The sequence below is a fragment of the Falco cherrug genome, chromosome 13, assembly GCF_023634085.1.
Source record: "Falco cherrug isolate bFalChe1 chromosome 13, bFalChe1.pri, whole genome shotgun sequence".
Taxonomy (NCBI): domain Eukaryota; kingdom Metazoa; phylum Chordata; class Aves; order Falconiformes; family Falconidae; genus Falco; species Falco cherrug.
Genome location: NC_073709.1, coordinates 18,067,509 through 18,088,709, shown reverse-complemented (window position 1 = coordinate 18,088,709; position 21,201 = coordinate 18,067,509). Strand labels below are relative to the sequence as shown.

The following is a 21,201-nucleotide window of genomic DNA, read 5'->3' as shown; positions in this document are numbered from 1 at the left end:
ACAGACATACATTCGTGTTAGCACTATTCTTCTGAAAGCCAGAACAAAAAAACCCCAAAGCGCTAAATCAACCCAAGCACTGCAACAGTAAATAACTGGCACTTTTGTATACAAAATTGACTTTAAAACCTCAAAATATGAGCTGCTTTAGACTTAAGCCGTCATCTGAAGCCTAAGGAAGAAACACAATGGTATAAAGAGGCTGTGGGCTCAGCACTGAAATATCCTTAACATCCTACGATCATGCTTTATGTACTTCTGTATCTGCAAAAATGCAGATCTTCTGGTCATCAAATTTTACAGATTACTGCTATGCTCCTATTCCATGCTCAACAACTTCTCAAACAGTTTTCCTTTCAAGAAGAAACAACGAGGAACTAAAGAAAAAGTTTAAAAAATATATATCCAAGATTCTCTTCCCACTTTATAGACCACTGTACATTGCTTGTTCTACATAGTATGGGTGGACCATGACAGATAAAACAAGCACCACCATTATGTAATAACCTGCAATTATTTTTATGGCTATTGAATTCCATTCATCCTATGCAATACATAGAATGCAAATGTAAAGCAATAGTACAAATTACAAGCCCTAACAAGGCAGTAAATCTGAAGCAAGTCACGCAACATAACGTGTCTATAAACTTTCCCACCAGATGCAAAAAAGGCTTTTAAATTTCAGAAGCTGTTCTTTTTGGTTTTCTTCATAAGTTCTTTTTTTAGAAAATCAATGAAAAAACCACTATTTCTACCCATCTCAGAACAGCAAATTAGTAGTTCTATCAAATCAGAGAAAAATTCATAGAAATTGAGATTAATATAAGATTTAATTTATCAGTAGATGAGGTGGTCCTTTACTATTGCATTATAAAAATAAATTGTTTAAAAATAAGGCAACTGTCATCAGAAATACAGTTGACTGGAGATTATGATTCATATTAAGATCATAACCTATAAAAATCATCAGCTGTGCAGAACGAGCTGTTGCAGTTGACAGATCTTATTAACAAAATCTTCCAATAAACTACAGAAAAAGCTGATTTAAAATATTGCTTTTGGCTTTCAGCATATGGAGCTTAAGGTGTTCCTAACACTGCCCTGTTTTATGTGGTTTTAGTGACTAGTTACTACAAACAAATCATGTTGTTGTGGAGAAGTTGTACTAGTAAAATTTAGGGAGAATGAAGAAGACTGATCAGTTTACAAAATTCAAATAAATAAAGTATACTTTTGTAGGGCTTTGCTTCCCTTGGTTTGCGGGCAGAAGATATTGGAATAAAATCATGAAAGGATGACTAAATGATAGCTTCTGTAAGTATTTCTGGAGCTTTACTGAATTACAGCAGTAAACTTGACTCAGCTCTCCAATGGCAGAATCAGTAGATTCTGTGGCAAAGCCAGAGGGCTGATCTATTCTGCAAAACTCTGTAAGGTTAATAATTAAACTGCAGCAGCAAGACTGGCTAAGAAGCACAATACAGTGGAATAATTAAGATCTTGAACTTTTACCTACAGTGACAACTGGAACATCCTGCTAAATAAATAAATAAAACATAAAACAAACCCAAACCCCAACAAAACCCTCAAACCTTTACAGCTGACAGATCTTTTCTAAGCTATTCTGAAAAGCTGGCCACTTCAAAATACTTTATCACAAAAAACCCACTATTTTTCTGACCCCACAACTTCCTAAACTGCCAGAAACATTTCAGGACTTGAACAAGTTTGGTGTTGGGCTTGTTGGTTTTTTTTGGCCTCACTCATTATGCAAGTTCCCCTGCTTGGAGTTTGCATGCTTCTGGCAACAGGCTGCTACTCTGACATAGCCAACACACTGAGGAAAAGGAACACATCCTCAATGGTACTTCATTTAGTACTTTTGGATGAAAAAAGCGTACAGCAAAAGTAAACCACAGATTTCTGGGCACAGGCTGAAATGAAAGATTCTTAAGAGACATGTATCAATGACACCTCCGCTTGATAAATCTCCTATACACACACAGGTAACATTTATTTTCACGGCCTCTAGATCGTACAATTTACTGGCTTCAGCTACTACAAACTATTCTGTTTCGAAGGTTGCCAGTACTAACTTGCACAGACTCACTTCTAATCTAAAATCTCTATGGCTCATTATAATTGCATGTTATAAAGTTTGACTTTAAACTATTAACAGATGAAACCTAGACAATCTTCGATGATTCGATATTCTGTTTAAGTAATTTAATGCTGGTACAATAAGCAATCTAGCAAATATCATACTGACATCTCCTTTTAAAATTTAACCTATTTGCTCCGAATGCTTACACACATCTCAAGATAAGGAATGCATTACAGGATACACTGCAGGAAGTTAACTTTCTAACTCTGTCACACACTCTTTAAGTAGTATAAGATTAATAGCAATCTATGTATTAGCTTAAAAGAGCTCTATGGAAAGCATATCCAAAGTACTGTGAATTATGAGAACTACATACTATCTCAGGATTACCTGCAAGTCTTATAAACTGCCAGTTTTCCTATTTGTGAAAGAGGTAAAATGACAGCTGACAGCGCAGACATGACAAGCTGCATGTCTTGTACAGGTCCATCATCCTATGCAATATAGAAGACATACGTATGTTATGGCAGGATAGTCAAATCGTATACAGTGCACAGTGGTCTATGCTCTTTTTGAGAGGCAGCTGCTTAGCATACTGTGAAACAGTCTAGAATGAAAAGATCAAGTCAGATCTGGACCCTAATTCATTCTTGCCATTGAGTTTGTGACTTTAAGACACTACACATCAGGTTCTAGTCAGCCAGCTACCAACATCATCAAATGAAGTTTAAAAGCAAAAGGAAGCATTATACTTTTTCAGAAGATTTAGCTCATTTTTTCAAGTTAAATAGCAGAAGTACTACTTTTTATATAAGCATATTTGTGTTTTGACATTTGCAGCAATTTTACACAAACTTTAAACGCTGTCAAATAAATCAAACTGCTAAATCACAACAGTAAAGAAACCAGCCTGGAAAAAAAATATCTCATTTGACCCTGCACATTATACTTAAACGTTTGTTTGTTCTCTACTAGATTACTCAAACATACACAAGTATTGCAGTCTTTTCACAGTACTTGGAATTTGGTCTACGTCATAAACAAAAGTTGCACTAAAGTCTTTTAACAGACTTCCAAATGATGAAATCACAGTAAGGAAAAACACAAGTATGTTCTTATCTTTCAGTTTGAACTTGAGGATAAACCTTTTCCATTGACAGTCTTACACACAACTGTTTGGCCCCTGGCAATGTGTCTAGACAATGTCTGTTATTTGTTTCAGTTTTAAAAGATATGCACAAAATACAATGATCATCATAAAAATGCTCCTCAGAAAAATCATGTTTGAAGATTTTTTAAAATCTTCCACACAGAAATTAGGTCTGTTTTGCATATTTCCTTTACAATTCAATAGTAAAAAATTATTGGAAGGCTGCTGGTCACAGCATCATAGCTAAATTGGTCCAGATATTAGCTGTTTGCCAGGGCACAACAAACAGGTACATAAGAATAGGAAATGAATACTTCAAAAATTACATACAAGAAGGTGGTGGTAATCAGTGAACATCTTATTTAGCTAATACCTAAAAAAGCCCAGGGAGATGAAAGAAAAATACTTAAATGTGTTGTTTTCAACAGCATCACTGGCAACATACTCCAAGTTCCCTCATATTGTGCAATCATACCAGTTACATAATCCAGTACAATTTGTAAATTATTGAGCTGGAGATTTTTAATGAATTATCATTAAGATAGCACGTGTCCCCATAGCTGACAGAATGAAACAAAATTTGGATGAGGTATTTTATGTGCTAAGTCTATTACCTTCATTGTTACTGTGGCATGCATGGTATCTGTAAAAAGGCACAAATGTGAACTAGAGACTGACTCTCAAACCCCACGTGTACAGTGAATACTTTAATTTATAAAATACTGTGGTAAAAATTATAAATGTTGCAACCAACAGAAAAGAATTTAAGCCAAAATGAATATGCTCATTAAAAATCCAACTGCAAAAAAGGGAAAGGCAAGGTATAGTAGCAAACAGATACAGATGTTAGGATTTTCCTGAGCCAAAGCCATGTTCTTGTCACATTTTAATGAAACTTTAATGAAAGGCTTATCAGTAATGAACCTTGCAGCAGTCTGAGCCACCAGCTTGATTCTGTAGTTGTTTCAACACCTAAAACTTTCATTTAAGTCAGACAGATTTGCATAAGAGAACAAAGTAAAAGTGGATATGAAGGTCCACATTCAATTCAAAGCCTTTGTATTAAAGTATAACTTTGTATAGGGAAAAATAACAAAAGGGTGCCTTTTCCTAAATGTACTTTTTCAGTGTAAACCAACATTTCTTTTTGAACCGTTCTTTAGCATAGAAAATAAAGAATGACACTTTTTAATTCGATGTGAAGGAATATGCCAAGAAAACTTGTGAAAAAAGATTTATCTGCTACAACCATTACAAGGGGTATTATGTTTTCAAACAAGTAACATCTGAAGCATTTTTAGTAGAATTTCAGAATTCAAGAGACAGTGTACTCTACATTGCTCTTTTAATCATTCTCACTCTTCTTCATATAGTCCGCTATTCTGCCTTAAAATGCACACACACTTGAACTGTATTTAAATTTAGTGCAGCGAATACCTTTAAAATAAACTGGTAAACCCACCTCTCCAGCCCATAACAACGTATCTTACATTATTCCTTAAAAATTTTATTCTTTATAAGGAAAAAAGAATACTCTTACCACCATCAGGACAAATCTGACGGAGTAAGATCTTATGATTCCAGAGTGTATTCTCAGTAACTCCAAAGATTTTTGTAGCACTACAGACTGTTCTGACAGCTGACATCCTCAAACCTGAATACTGGCTTACTATATAAAGCTTTACAGTCACAACTGTAGTGTGATTACCTACTGTCATCAATAAAAAATTCAGAAAAGCATGACAAATCATTGGGGTACTAGGAATGATTGATGATGCAAAAATAATGGTCTTTCAATATTTCACCAGATTTTAATGCAAGTAGTATTATTTAAATTTCAAAAAAGAAGATGGCAGAGAAAGTATAACACGGGTTTGAACTTTGGAAATCATTACAGAGAACCTACTGCACACTATAAGGCTGGCTACAGGCTAGAACATACTTCAAACACATTAAATTCTGCAGTTAAACATTAAGCTGTTAATACACACTAACAGTCTTCAATTACCAACTGCTCTTCCACCTTTCAGGGTAATATATTAACAAGTACCTCCACTGCATCAATAGATGCTCTACCATGTACCATATTCCAGCAGGTAGCATTGAAGCCGACATAATGGAAAATAAACTCCTATTTTATTGCAAAAAATCAAAGATCTATTTAAGTCAAATGTCTCATCAAAAAAAAAAACAAGACGACAGACATCAACAGATTAAAAAAATCTGATTTTTTAAAAATAATTTTATTAATTTGGAGTAGAGAAAGCATAATTATTTTAACCACAAAAGAGGAGATCCAATTCTACCTGCCTTTATAGTGTTGTCATATGAGATGAGGTTCATATAGCTGATAACGTCAGAACACAATAAAGGCACCAAAGGTAACAGATCTATGACTGCTACGGAGCCCTTTCTGCCATAATCCATGCTGGAGCCTGAGTTGAGCTATTTTTCTGCCGTCAACAAACACTACTGGAATAACACAGTATTTCTTCTCCTGTGGCTACTCATCCAGACTACTCGCCACCTTCCTACCACAGACAGTTAACCTGTCAGTTCACACAGTAGAAGTCTGCGTAAGAAAGCCAAGGACTGATCAAGAAGGATCTGCTGTTGTAAAAACCCAGGCTATTACATACAAAAATACATTAATTTTAAAACTCCAAATCTAAAACATTAATATTTTAGAAATGTCAAAATAAAGGTAGAACGGGAAACCTTGATTCTGCTGCATTCTGTGCTTGCTCTTCACATTACACAACCTATATATGCATGCAAAATACACTTTTTCCTTCAGATTAATGAATCATTCAGTACTTGGGGCAAGCAGCGCTCCAGGAAGCAGTTGTGGAGCACTGATGATTTATCCACAGTATATCAACCTTGTTTAGAGAAGATAGAAGTTGTTTAGTGAGCATGACAGGGAATTACAGTAAGGAAGAGTATGCTGCCATTAAAATGTTACTCTCCAGGAACAAAAGTAGAATCTGTTTCTCTCACAGGGTTCCTACACGACAACAGTTACTTATGTAAGTCATACACCACCTTCCAACTTCCAAGTCATGCGGTTTCCCCAGAGGCTGAACAGAGGTGTAAGACAGACCTGTGACTGAAGCTATTTAACATACTGGGTATGCACTTGTCCTGAATTTCTTGACTACTTAAAACTTGTTCCTGGAAAGACCAATTAAAAATTGTTCCTGGAAAATGTGGCACTTGGAGTTCTGACAGCACAGTTTACACCACATTCTCAGTCTCCTTTCTTCCCCACAGAGCCTTTCAGAAGCAAGTCACAGCTATCCTGCAGTCCAGGTGAGCCATTGCTGCATCCTGCTTCTCAATGACATCCTTCCTGAAAAGGCCATGGCCAACCCTCTTACATCTGACTGGAAATGCTCCCATCAGGAGAAAAGGCTCTGATGAGAGACAGCAGCTGGGAGAAGGACTGCTACCATGAACACAGGAAGAAACTAAAAAAATTTGGATGCTTTTGAGAAAGTTAGGTGCAGCCTCATTACACAAACAGTAAACAGTCTACAGAAGGTAAAGAAATCATAGGACACTGATCTCAGACTACAACCAAAAATCTGAGTCAGATTATAGCTGGGTCTGCCTTTATTTTCATGTTTCTTGGCTCAAGACATCTTATTTAGAGAAACGACTCATACTTGCAATTGTGATCCAACAGCAGCTGAAGACAGTTCTAACAATAAGATGAAAAGGAGGTAATGGGATCTACACTGACATTGTCATCACAGCACGAGTTGCTAAACATTAAGTAGCTGTTCTTCTTTCCAAACATTTAAAAATAAACAGCTGCGGAAGGAGGCAGACATGCAGTTTGAAGGAAAGATGGGTGTTGGTAACATCAGCTGACTCAAACCTTGTCTGCAGAAGTTCTGCCACTTCATTCTGACAGCAATGATAGACAAAAAGAACACAGGTCTCACTGTGTTCTCTGAATATAGTAACACTGACCTTACAATGGGCTTCCACAGTAACTGCTTGAAAAAGTGACTGTCCTTTTGCTGTGAAAACCACTCATTTCAAATTAATACATATTGGTAGTTTGTCACAAGGAGTCTTTTTTCCTCTTAGCAAAGAAAGAAATATTTTTTCCCAACTCAATACTCTATAGTCCTACTTTCTAAAGTATCAGGTCAAATTAGTGTTTATTGTAAACAATGAAGCAAAGTAATCAAAACCTTCAGTTCGTGTCATCAGTATTTGCTTTCATTCCCTGTTAAGAAATGGTTATTAATTTGCTTTTCTTCTTCTACTGTCAAGACTACTGGTACAACTGGACTGTTCATTAAAAACCCCAACACTTACACAGCACGAAATTCTACAGACTCATATAAAAGAATTTTTCTGGAAATATTTAAATTTATTCCCCAAGATAATACCTTCATTGTGGTCAAGAGCTTGTAACTTACCATATTATACCTACACAAAACCCAGAACATCTACACTGCATGCCATCTTCTACAATAACCCAAATCCTGCAAGATCCTTTAGCATGATACATGTGTATCTACTGCCTGGTAAAATGGCACACATAACAGCAGTACGTCTAACATCACCTTTCCAAAACATAATGCAATCAGGTTTAGAAATGGTGGACTTTCAAACTCTTGGAGAGGAGGAGGGCAGGAAAGTCAGAGTAGTTGCTAAGAACATTTCAGTAATTCATACTCTCTCACAAATACTGTCAACTTACACATTCACTTTACCTTGAGAAGGTATGTAGGAATATTGCTGAAATCTACAGGCAACTTCAAGAGGAAGCGAGCTGAGAATTCTCCAGTCTGTGAAAAAAAGGTAACATTAATGAGACCTGGTGTCAAACAGAACCACAAATTGAACATTCTGTCAATGAAATATTAACCAGAAAAACGTGCAAGAGCTCATACCAAACAGAAGGGCTGAGATTTAAAACAACATTTCTCAATGGAATTACCGAAGAGGAAAAAAATAATCTACAGATTTCACAGATGTTATACAAGTAAACACCTTAAAACCCATAAAACATCATTGCCGGTAAGTCAACAGCAAAAAGTAGTCAGAATACAACAATGTGCCTGAAAAAATCAGACTACACTTTGTTGGGCCCTAAATATAGATTTCTCTTGGCTGTACTCATTTCCGGACAAAGGTCCGGTAAGAACTGCAAATGGTCTGAAAGCAAAGCTAAAAACCTGACACATTTATAAAAGCGTATAGACAAAATAGCGGTATCTTCACAAACATTGCAGGTATAAATGAGAGAATTTGCATTAAGGTGAGAATGTATCAAAAGTGTCCTCTGAATAAACACAGAGGAAAGAACTGAAGTAGGTGGTTTTATGTAATTAGTTTTCAGAATTATGTGACTCTTAACACCTAGACAACCATTTACTGAAAATTTGCCAAGCATCCCCTACACATTGCTCTTTTTTATGCATGAACTGTATGCAAAGGAAATAGAAAGGATTTCCTTTCAGTTTCATACACTTCCTTAAAACCAGACTTTGTCCACCTGGTTATGAAGCAATGAAGTTAGCTCTTTTTGAAAAACAAATGCATGCCTGATTTCCTCCATATTAATTTTTTGGCATCCCTATTATTTAATTCAATAAAGTAGCCATACAGCAGATATATTTGTCATGTAGATTTAGTAGTACAAAAAGAATTAAACATTTTGCATACATACGCTACTTAGTTACACGATGACAAATAACTTATAAAATCCCCCAGTACTTCATTATAACAAGCCATGGGACAAATCAAAGCTGTACGAACATGCAGCAATCGTTCTCCCACAGCAACACTTATGTACTAGTACACTATTTCCTGAATACAGTTACTGTATCTAATTTTCATTTTAATATTTTAAATGTCTTGCACATCCAAAGCGAGAAGAAAAATACTTCAAACAAGAAGTGTACAATATACAAAATTTAACAAAGTGCACATGCATCTACAGTGAATGTGTATATTGCAGTTCTCATTAAAAGGGCGAATATAAATACCATACTTGATTTAAACAGTATCATCTTTATTGTGTATACAGCTATACCTTGTGTTAAGCAAAAGCCTGTAATATGTCTAAAATAACGGAAGCATTTTTCCTATAAAATGCAGCAGTGATCCATGGAAGAGATGTAGAGAACGGTGAGAGCGAACAGGGTGCCTGGGACCTTGTCCAGATGGCACCTGAATTTCTCTGATGCAGATCCCACAATGTCTCTGGACAACCTATGCCAGTACTCAGACCTCTCAATACTCAAGGGCTTATAAGCCACACAGATATCAGAAGGATACCTTTCAGACCACTGCTTTACTACATGTAGATGATATCACAAGAACTCTATGTAGCTATGATGACAGCTTGCCAAAGCTTGCAAAAGGCAACTTTTGAAGAGGAAAGCATTTAAATTCACCTGTACTGATACTGAAGATCCACCATATGCCTTTGCAAAATAGTAAATACTTTTGCCTCCCCTCTCACTTACCTGTGATAATCCATACATTGCTTTGATCTCAGCATAAAAGAAAACATAAAGGTTGTCACTGGCCATATACCACCCAAGCACAAGCCCTTGTAACTATGCTCCACCTCAATTGCTATGCATATTGATTCAGAAAGGAACTGGCTGTATAAAACACTGAAGAAAACCAGCTTGCGGATGCACAAGTCTCCCTGAGAAAGTACTGGAGGTGAAAGCCAATGGAAACTGGCTTTCCAAAGGGAATGGTAGCTGCTAAGCAGAACAACACAGGAATGTAAGTGATTGTTTGCTAAGCACGTTATTTTCTGTGGTACTGACATTAAATAAAACTGAGAGGGGAAAAATTCTACAGAACTGGATTCCTTCGATTATTTTATGCCTAAATTAAGAAAAGTTTTCACCCCAAGGAACTAAGCACATATAGACCAAGATGATGTATTACGTAGATGTACAAAAAGCATTGCTAATATCAGTGCCAACTTGTTTCCTGGTCTACGTATCAGGCATGAACTAGAGATAACTCATTCTGCCTCCCAGTCACTATACAAGAAAAAAAATAATCTTAAATGCAAGCAAAATCTTTCCAATGGTACCTTGCCATTTAGATCATTTGCCAAAAGGGTTTGTGTGATGTTAGTTTGTAATCCACCCTACCGCCAGCCAGCTAGCTAGTACTGCCCTTAAAATTTGCCCCTGGTAGTCACGCAATAGAGGCAAAGCAATTGCACATGGAAACACTATGCCACAAAAAGTGAGCATATATTAAAAGACAGACTCTGAACCCTTTCCTGATGACACTACTTGTGAGGACAGATGTCAGCTTTCTGATGATGCATTACTTATGTATGCAGAAAAATCACTGACTTCTTGTGCACGTATAACACAAAGACTACTCTGATGACAGTCAGGGTACTCATTCTTTATTCAGAGTGAAATGGATATTATAACACTGCTTCTTGCTTGGATTAAACACCCAAAAATGCCATACATTTGCCATAAAATCCAGAACTTATTTCTGGTAAAACACCAAGTCTAATGAACTGGGATGGCCACTGAACAGATGAATGGCATCTGATCAAAACATCAGCTGCTCCAAGATTTAGAAGAAAATAAGGACTTGCAGTTTAGATCTTTTACGTCATTCAATCAAGATTATTATACAAAGTATTACTTCCAAAAGTGTTCTGGGCAGGCAGGGAGCAGTCCCTGTCCATGGTGCTTGCCTACCCAACCCCAGCTGGCTGGCCACAGGCATCAGGTCAAGTCAGATGAATTTCTGGTCACAGCACTGGGAGATTAGATAGTTAATGGGCATCTGTACCCACTGGTACTCCGTCAACATGAAGCTACTAAGCTAGATAATGGTTTACCTATTTGTCACAGATCTTGGAGAACACTTCAGAAAATGGGAGATACTGGAACCAAGATATAAAAGCAAATTTCTGTTCTATTTTGGGACACATCACTGAACTCAGGCCTTCTCTTCAAATGAAGTTTTTTAACTGATGCACTTAAGATGATTGCTTTCATAACCCTGTGCAAGGTTCAGTCATAGAAGTCTGCTGAGCCACTATCAGTTTCTGACAGACAGCAACAACAAGAATTTCAATGACTTCTAGGCAGAGGAGATAACATGCAGTTTACCTCTTGCTTTTCAGATAAACAGTCTTACTGCCCTGATCATCAAGAATGAAAAGACAGTTTTAAACTATAGGAAGAAGATCTACACAAGTTTCGTAGTTTTGAATTTCAGAACAGTAATAAACAAGCCTCTGTTGTGTAGACACCAGGTTCACAGAATCTCCAAACAATCTCTCAGAGTCTTCTTCACAGAGAATGTAAACTTGGAAAACAACGTACACACTACAGAAACCTCAAATACCTCTGCAGTGATTAAAAGGATTTGCCTCAAAATGTATTTAAGATTCATTTTGTTGGAATATTTTTAACTAAGACAGCATTTCAAACACACAAAAAAGTTCTTTATTCAGTCACCAAAGACTAACGAAAGATTCAAAAAGCTTGAGTAGATATTGCTTACCTACAAAAAAAAAAAAAAAAAAAAAAAAAAAAAAAAAAAAAAGGAAAAAAAGGGAAAAAAACCCCGTGTTTTCTACAAACTTGAGCAGCATTTTGGCAGCTGTCAAAAATTCTGGTAACATCTCAGTACAGTTCAGAAAGCCTTCTGCATTTCAATAAACCAGTCTGATGATATTCACAGATGTGGCAGTTTGTCATGTGACCTATAGAGAATAACACTTAAGACCAAAGTGATTTCAATGATAAATTCTGATATATAAACATGTAAGAGAGATCTGAAATTCTCTGACAAAGAAAATTTTACTTGGCTTAAAATAAGAAAGCCTAGATGACTCGTCTATAAAAAGAAAAACAGATGACTGTAAGTACTGTGAATTGTAAAGCAAACACGCTTGCATCACCTGTAGCTTAAGGATGATTAAAGTGATGTAAAGCCGAATTCTATGCCCTGATAACAGGAATGCTAAATTTTCATCGATTTTTAGACTGCATCTATTTCAGAAGATGCTGCTTCTGAAGGCCAGTACATCTCAAGAGTATGTTATTTCTGAAAGCAAGAGGGGGACACATTCAGCATAAACACAGATATTTCTTGATACCCAAACTTCCCATGATAAATATATCACCAGCTGAAAAAACTGATTTTTGCAAAGCTTACTCTGTGGCAGAGATCAGTTTAAAAAAAAAAATTGAAAATCAAATCACACACTAGCCAAAATGTCTACATTGCCAAAAGCCTCATTTCAGAAGGCTGAGATGGTATACATAGTGTTTCTACACATCATGGCACATTTCCCAGGCAAAGGATATAACTTCAGGAAAAAGATAAAACAGTTTAACGTCTGACTGTTGTATGAAGACATGGCCCTGTAAAGTCACTGCTCTAGCCTATCTCACCTCCTCCTGTCCTTCTGCAGAAAATAAGTTTCAGGGTTTTTCTCTTTCCAGTTTAGGTTCTTGAAACAACTCATTTCATTTTAGACAAGCGCCAGAGAGATATAGGCAGCTGCAGCTACCAACTAAATCAGCTCAGTCATAATGTGGAACCATGCCCTAATACATCCTACCCTGATTTGCCTGGGCAGGGTGTCACACCAACACTGTTACTCTGCCTCTCAGATCTTCAAGAGCTAGCTCAAACTTCCACATAACATTTTACTGTGCTGTGTAAATACTGCACAGGCTTTTCAATAGTTTTCAAAGTTTTCATCTATAAATTAGATGAACTAACACCAGGTTGAAAAAATGTTACTCACCTGGAAAATTAGTTCAAACAAGGTAGTGGAGTGACAGCAATGTACAAAACAGGGAGTACAGAAAATGAGTTGGAGTCAAATAAAAGTTTTCTCCATTGGAAACATAAAGCATGGAGATGCACAGAAATAACTCAAGTTTTCCAAGGCAAGAGCTGTATTTATTAAAATGAAAGAATCACTAAAAGCATTTTAGCAAAAATATTCTTAAAAGCTTACCCAATTGTTTTTTTTGCCAGCATAGATTTCCATATTTTCTCCATACTGGGGCTCTTCAAGTAAAGTCTGATACTCAAACATGAGACGAGAGCTCTCACGTAATCGGCTGCACTGAAATTGGTGATACTGCTGCACAAGCTCTTTCACAACAAGCAGGAGGCATTCAGGGTTTGAAGGATTCCAAGAAGCTAAATTCTGTTAAATTAGAGAAGAACAGATACCAAAACTGTTTACAGTAATAGACAAGCACTCCCCCTTCCATACTGATATCAGAGGCACAAATGTATGTGGAAACTTTGTAGCAAAGCTAAACCATAATATTAAATGCACAAGTTGTATCATGCTTTGGAAGAAAACCAGGTCAAACAGCACAAACAAACCTTAATGTCAAATAAAAGCCCATATAGGGACCTACCAGAAAACTGATAACAAGGCTACTACCAGGCACAGATAGGAAACTATGGAAACTGCTCCATTATTCACACCGTAGGTATTGTATTGACAGAGCAAATGGGTTCTGTTCTGTTGCCTCAGCCTTGTGCTTTACTTCACCTTGACTGTCTTGTCACTAGTTGCCTTGCCTCATCCCCTTAACACATACGCCATGGACATACAAGCCTCTTCAATGCACGAAGTTTTTATTACAAGTTCACTGTATATCAAGAAACGTAGTTAACAGATATAAAATTGTTAATACAATGAAGATAACTGTGTCAGTAGCACAGTAACAATGTTATCTCTTAGTTTAACTATTCTAACATTGGCTTAGACCAGTCTTCAGTGCACAGTAAGTTTTACTCAGGAAGGTTTTCTGTGTTACAAACCATACCTAACAGGATCAATGTTGCACGCCTGTACGTGGTTGATCTAGAATGGATCAACGTTAAGGGCAGATGAGGACTCACCCTGTGCTCCTTGCTGACAGGACACGAGACAAGACAAGAGACAATACTTCAAGTATTTCTCTTTTCACTACATTTGTTTCCCTCTGAAGTCATACATATTTAAGATGTTATCAAAATGAATTTCTCACTCTCAGCACCATCATTTCAAACATAAAAGTCTAATTTGTAACATGAAATACTTCCTTGAAAATCTTGGGGGTTTTTTGAGCTTAAAAAAAAAAAAACTAAATCAATAATTTTTACCAAGGCATTTTTATTTCAAATCTTAGCACGTGCTTTTTCTGAAGTCCCCAGTCCTAGAGGGGATCAATTTTAAGAGCATCTCAGCTACATTTTACCCATCCCCATCCCCTTCATCCCTTCTCATTTAATTTAGTAGCTACCAGAGAGGCAAAGAAATCTGTGTATGCATCACCTACATACAGAAAAAGACAAAAATGAAAGAAACACAATTCAGAAATACAATCCCTTTTCTATCTTCATAACATGGCTTTTAGACCACTGTATGACTTTCAACAACATCATTTGTGATTTTTTGAATGACTACAGCTGGCACTGCTGCATTAACTGTCTACACATCACTCATTCCTGTGATTAGGATGAAAAACATACATTCCTGTCACATGAAAATTATTGAGAGAAACAGTTTTGGAAGGCAGTACTCTCATTCTTCAGAAACACAGACGTTCTTGCTTTGATAAAAAAAGAAAAAATTATAATCTTAGAGCACAGATGGAGCACTTAGGGGAATACGTACCTTTAGAGTACAGATTTGAAAAAGACCTGATGTTTACAGAATTTACAGCTTCACCCAAGACTGACAGGCACACACAACAGGACATAACTGCTGATCATGAATTACTTTGTTTTACATGGATGAATGAACAGTTCAATGAGCAGTTACAGGATTAAACTGTACTCTATTCTCCTGCTCACTATGATTCTGGCAGAAAGGGCTGCTCAGCGTGGCTGAGATGCTATCCTTGAACCTCTGCCTATAGAAGCTATTAGAGCATCACAGACTTCACAACTGACCATGGCTTGAAGTAAAAGTATTCCTCCTAAACAGTAAGAACACCTAAACCCCGGGAATATTATCACTACCATATCTTAAAAGGTAAGCTACATTCCCAAGTAAGCTCCTCAAACAAACACTAGAGTAACTGAAAGCCTTGTTCTACCTAGTCTGCCTAGCTAGTAAAAATTTATTCCCGAATGGAACCCATTTAAGCTTATCTGATTCTACAAAATACTAGAGAAAATTTATCTGGTAGACAGCATCTTCTAGGAAACACATTTTGTATCATGCAGTCTGAAACCAGACTGTGTATAACCTTAAATTTCCTGTTCCCAAGCTGCTGCTCAAATAAAGCATTTCCAGAAAGCCAGAGGATGTAATATGCCAGTAGGTATTGATATCAGCCAGACAAGTGGGAATAACCTTTCCTCCTAATGACATTGGTATAACACAATAGAAATGTTCTGTCAAAGGAAATGACCAACAATATTTTAAAAACTGACCTAAATGCAACCGAACCTTTTGTTTTTTAAATAACATTATAGAACAAAAAAAGAGCAAGAGGAAATCCATTGTCATTTGTCCAGCATGAAGCTAGAGTATCGCTCTCTTCAAAGAATTCAAGAACACTGCATCAAAACAGTGTTAATACTGTATTGCCTTAAAGGTACAGGAATTAAAATGAATTATTTGACTGTAGGATCCTTACTAAATGCCTTTCATTCAGTAACTAAAGATTCAAACAAAGTATGAACTGGTTATAAAAACAAATCACCTGGAGAGAAATTCAACTACCCACCCAGTACATACATCAATTACAATGGATTCTCACTGATGAAAGAGTAAATATACAACAGTTACAGACATTTTCTTTAATACAAATTCTGATTTAAATAAACTAATTCTTGACTTTAGAATTCTATCACTGTAGTGATTGTTATTTGGCAATTGGCCTTTACATTTCCATCCATTATGTTAACTTTGCTGAAATGCTATTCTTTTCAGAAGATCTAATTTTATAAAATTTAACACAAACACATCTGAATACAATGACATATTTATGTATGAAATTTCTTTTTACGTATATTTAAGTGCTGCCTATTTGTCCTAAGCAGTAGGTTCATTCATCCGGAAATACTTTTAAACCATTATATTGTGATCCAGTTTTAACAGTATGTCAAAATACATGCTACATTCTCTCAGTTTAAAACAGTACCTTTTTTGATCTTCCTTCTATTTTTTAAATCAGAGTAAGCAACTACCTGTAACATACCTTGCTGAAACCTAACTAAAGCACAATCTGATTTTTATCAAGTTGATGCCTTGTAGAATGTCTTCATCACTACAATTTCAGCATTATAATGATTCTTCTGAGAACATGCAAAGATTTGTCGTTTTAGTCAATGAGAGTAGTGTCCCTGCAACAGTAAATTGACCTCCTTCTTTAGAGATGAAGGATCTTCTAAATAAAATTTTATTTAGCAATGCAGTACTGTATTCTCTATTAGACTTTGGAAACAGTTTCGATCAGAAAAACCTTAAACTAAAGGCTTTGGAGCAAAAAGAAGTAGTAGACTGTGCGCTTCATTTTCTGATTGCCTGAAGCCTGTATTCAAACCCTACCCAACATAGCTTTTTAAGCAACAGTATTTTTAAATATTTAAAACATGAGAAGAACAGAGCAAGCAACCATGGTTTCTGTGTTCTGTGGCTCTAAGTTTTGCCACAAAACCCAAATCTTGCATAAAAATTATGTTCTGAATGTAACTTTAAAATTATGAGTTTTAGTTGTTACAGCTTCAGAAAAAACCCGTAAATAAGAAAACACACATAACCTCATTTTCTACAGCCAGACTGCTGGAACCCGGTAGGTATGAGAAGAACAAAGAAATAACCAGGAAATATGTAACAGCAAAAGACTTGTTCCTTTCTGTGGCTTCCATCAAAATCTCTTTCTGCTTTGCTCACTCAACCTTCAACTTTTCCCCTAGCAAAATTTATACATTAACATCGTTTTACCAAAATCACATGCATGCTGAAAAGAGAGTTTATCTGAAATTGCTATAAAATTGCAATTAAAATTAATTTTGTATTAAAAAAAAGAGCACACTGACTGGGGTACTGACAGGCTAAGTTACTTATTTCACTCAATAAATTTTTCCTAATTTGAAATGAGATTTCTGCAGACTTTCCAGAGAGTTAATCAAATTTTACAGAACAATCACTAATGCATTTAAAATAAAGAAATCCAGACTTGGATCCAATTCCTTGTCTTGTTTGCTAATAGATATCTTTAAGTGAACTCTGCAGGGCAAACTAAGTTACTCCAAAGTTAGCCAGCAAGACTGAAAGTGGCCCACTGTACAATAATATACAAGTATGAATCAACTCAAACTTTGCATCTGCAACTAGTTCTGCATTTATGCCCATCTCATATGAAGGATTACATGCACATCTCAGATTGGTTATGACTATATTTTAATGTTATCATTTTTTTTTGTCAGCATAGCACAGAAGAACTTACCTGCCATTTCTGAGCACACAGATGGAGGCTCAATTAAACAATTCACTTCTGTCTAGACACTGTTTGCAGGTCTCTCCATAATCTCCACTAAAACTAGGAGGACCTCTACACTTCAGATCTTAATTTCAACCTTCTAAGTGGCTTTTGGCTTGGTCATACTGCAGCTCGTATAACTTTCATTTTCTAAAAACCCCTGTTACCTCACCATAAGGAGTTTATTTTAGTAGTGGGTTTATTAGCCTCATAAGGTGACTACGTATTTCCTTGTGGAGACAAAAGCCTGGTAATGCCATCTGTGACAACAGGCTAATCCCTCTTGTTCCAGTTTAGGAATAAATTCAAAATGGTCTACAGGAATGAATTCAGAATGGTCTACATGAAAAGTAATGGACTGAGAACTTCCATATTATAAAAGACCACACTTCAGAAGAATTGTTGCCCACATAGCTGTAGCTACTGCCATATAGAAGATGGCCAATAACTATTTACCTACCTGTGAGTAAGCAGGTACATAAGGAAGTTGAATATTCTTTTGTGGCAGAAGCTTCCCTGGCAATTGCTAACCTTTTTCATTATTGGAGTGAGATTCAGGAAAAGGTCTTTGAGAAAATAGTTATCTAGACCTTAAGAGTAATTAACCAATAGCACACTACATCCACTAACTTCGCCCTCCACCTCACACATTGTGGCAATATAAATGGAAAAATAATATTCAGTTATTATACAGAGACTAGTAGACCATAGGCATCCATTAAACTGTGTCTACATTGGAGAAACCCAAAGCAAATAAGGAAATCTGTTCTGAAGATCTGCCAGATATTAATTTAAACAAGCTCACCAAAGAATATTAATGTTCACTAAGTAGTATAACCCCACAGATTTTGTGGGGGTGCAAAGTCAATCTTCAAATTCCCTGGCTCTTGATCCTGTCTCCTGACAGGAGCTGGCTGCATAGTAACCGAGTAGTTTGATAGGGAGAGGTTTTTGGACCATCAGACACAAGCCAAAGTGTTGAGAAAATGAATTCACTTAAAGTATGTATAAAGAGACAGAGTAAAGATATTATAAGGCCACCCACAGAGTGCAATTTAAGCTATTTGAACAGTAACTCATTTAAATGAATAGCAATGACATCAACCGGACTTCAAAAAGATACAAGGAAAATTTTTAGCCACACATTATCAGTTTTAACGAGATTTTCTTAGAGGTGAGGCAAGTCAAAAAGCCCCACAAAGTAGCTTTTCAGCCTTACTAGCAAACACATGCAGAACTTAGCTTTCCAAAGTAGCCATACTATTCAACTTTTGGCAAAGAAACCATATTTAAATTTTGTTCTGGAACATATTGTGCTTTGCAGTCTTTCCTTTATCCTTCCAAAAATCTAATCAAGAACCTATGCAAACTACTCAGTGTCCATGATTACCTATTCCCCCCTTCTTCAGAACATAATGTACCTCGTGTTCCACAAGTAGCTCATTCATAGCCTCCTTCACAGGTTATTGCTTATTTCATAACTCCAGGCAGTGTCTGTAGCAAACTACAGTTCTACACTATCAGAAAAAACACGATAACAATTTCTAATTGATTTGAAGTTGTTTTTCTTTGAAATGTGTTTAAATATCCAGGTTGCCAGAATATCTTCCAGGAATGTGATTTTAAAGGAGACAGATTGTAACTGTTTTTCCTGGCTATACTACAGGAAACAACAGCAAGATCTTATTTTAAGTTAGTGTACTTTTATATTTCTAAGCAAGAAATTAACTTTCACGAGAAAATGCCAGTAAACAAAACCTCCCAAGCCCATAACAGTGATAATGCCATTTCTGTAGAATCTTTCATCCAGAATTATCATAAAGGAAAATGTAAGTACAGATTTGCATTTTGTTTGTATCTCTGCACACCACATGCACACAACTTGCATCCTACAGTGGCCTAAAATCAGTACCAATGCAAGTTTTCACCTGAAATGAGAAAGATCACACTGGAATATCAGCACTTCTGCTCCATATAAATACAGAGAAGACATGGGTCCAGTGGTTACAGCATTAGTCTAGAAGCTGGGATATCTGGTTTCAGTCCCTGCTTTGCTACAGTCTTCATGGGCCACCACGGGGAAATTGCTCACAAAAAAAGGCACAGGATAATTATCTGCCATATGCTCACATCTTTCTATCAACAGATATTTTTCACAGTATTTGCAGGGCTGGAGTGTTATAACAACTTCAAAGGCTTCAGTTTCTTAGCAGCCAGCACTTAAACATCCTACAGGCTGCAGCTTCAAATCAATCACTGTAAACCTACATGCCATCTACTTGTCATCTTATTTTCACAGGTTCTTCATATTCCCCTCCCCCAGAGCACCACTGGAATAACTTTCTGGAGTGATCTGCTTGAAATGATCATTTCTGGGCACAAGCAAACATCAAAACTTAACATTTCATATAAACAGTTCAACTCGGGAGCACTTCTGTCATGGCAAATACAACCAAAGAACTTACAGACCATATCTGCTCTACTATATTGTGTATAATGGATAAAAAGTTTGCATAAAGCAAAGCTTGGGATAGTAAGTATTCATTTTTTATTTTTAGTGAGAGTCTGTGAAAACTGGATGCAGAAATTACAATAGCTTATAAATGCTCAGCTGCAATCTGAAACACCTGAAGGCCTTGAATTAGCAGAGCAGGAAAACAACATACTAAGAAATTAATTCTGATTTCACAAAACCACCTTATATTTTGTATAACATTATTTTCCTTCTTTTTTTCCACTTGCCACACAGTGTGATTCTTGATTAAAGATCCCACACCTAAGGTGACTTTTCTGCTTTCACTTAGAATAAATGCACTACTGTCTCTCAAGTATCATTCGCCCAAAAAAGGAGCAAACTCAGCTTCCAAAGGTTACTACAAATAATTCCTATGCCCTGCTGTAGAAGCAGGTAAGAGGTAGCTGATCTTTGTACGTTAAGGGTGCTCTGGAGATGCAGAAACTGTGAAGCTAAGCCCAGGAAAGCATTTTTAAGCTGTGTACTCTTCCTGAAAAAGCTTGCCTGTTTCTCCTAGAGCTCTCTTACAAGATACTCAGCCCCTTAAAAGCCACAACTGCCTACTATCAAAAGAGAGAGAGTACAGTACTATTTAATCTCCGGAAGACTTGGCATACATAAATATGTCTTGTTCTGCTTTGCTAAGGGATTAGAGCAAGTTTTGTTCCTTTCCAGACCTCCCAGCACACCTGTTCTCAGAAAGCAGATGGTACCTTTTACCTGTTTCTGAGAAGGAATTTCTTAATCCCCTCAGCACATATAGGATAGGGAATCCAATGCACTAATCATTAGTTAATCCACATGAGTACACAGCACCTTTTCCCTTTGGGAGTCTTACCAGAAGTGTACATATTTAACTAGACATGGCAAGTAAAAGGAACAAAGCATGAAGACACAATTCATTTCAACACAAGACATATGCACATGCATCTTTTACCTAAAGACTTAC

General features: G+C 36.5%; 1 protein-coding gene across 3 annotated transcripts in view; it reads right to left on the bottom strand.

The window, feature by feature from the left end:
- Positions 1 to 21,201, bottom strand: part of BABAM2 (BRISC and BRCA1 A complex member 2) — a 170,366-nt gene that overhangs the window by 107,636 nt on the left and 41,529 nt on the right. For 2 of the 3 annotated variants that reach the window (XM_055726141.1, XM_055726139.1), the window contains exons 5-6: positions 13,258 to 13,452; positions 7,988 to 8,062 (exon numbers count right to left, since the gene is read on the bottom strand). In XM_055726141.1, coding sequence (XP_055582116.1) covers positions 7,988 to 8,062; positions 13,258 to 13,452 — 270 coding nt within the window. The remainder of the gene's footprint in view (positions 1 to 7,987; positions 8,063 to 13,257; positions 13,453 to 21,201) is intronic. The other variant, XM_055726140.1, reaches the window with a different exon arrangement.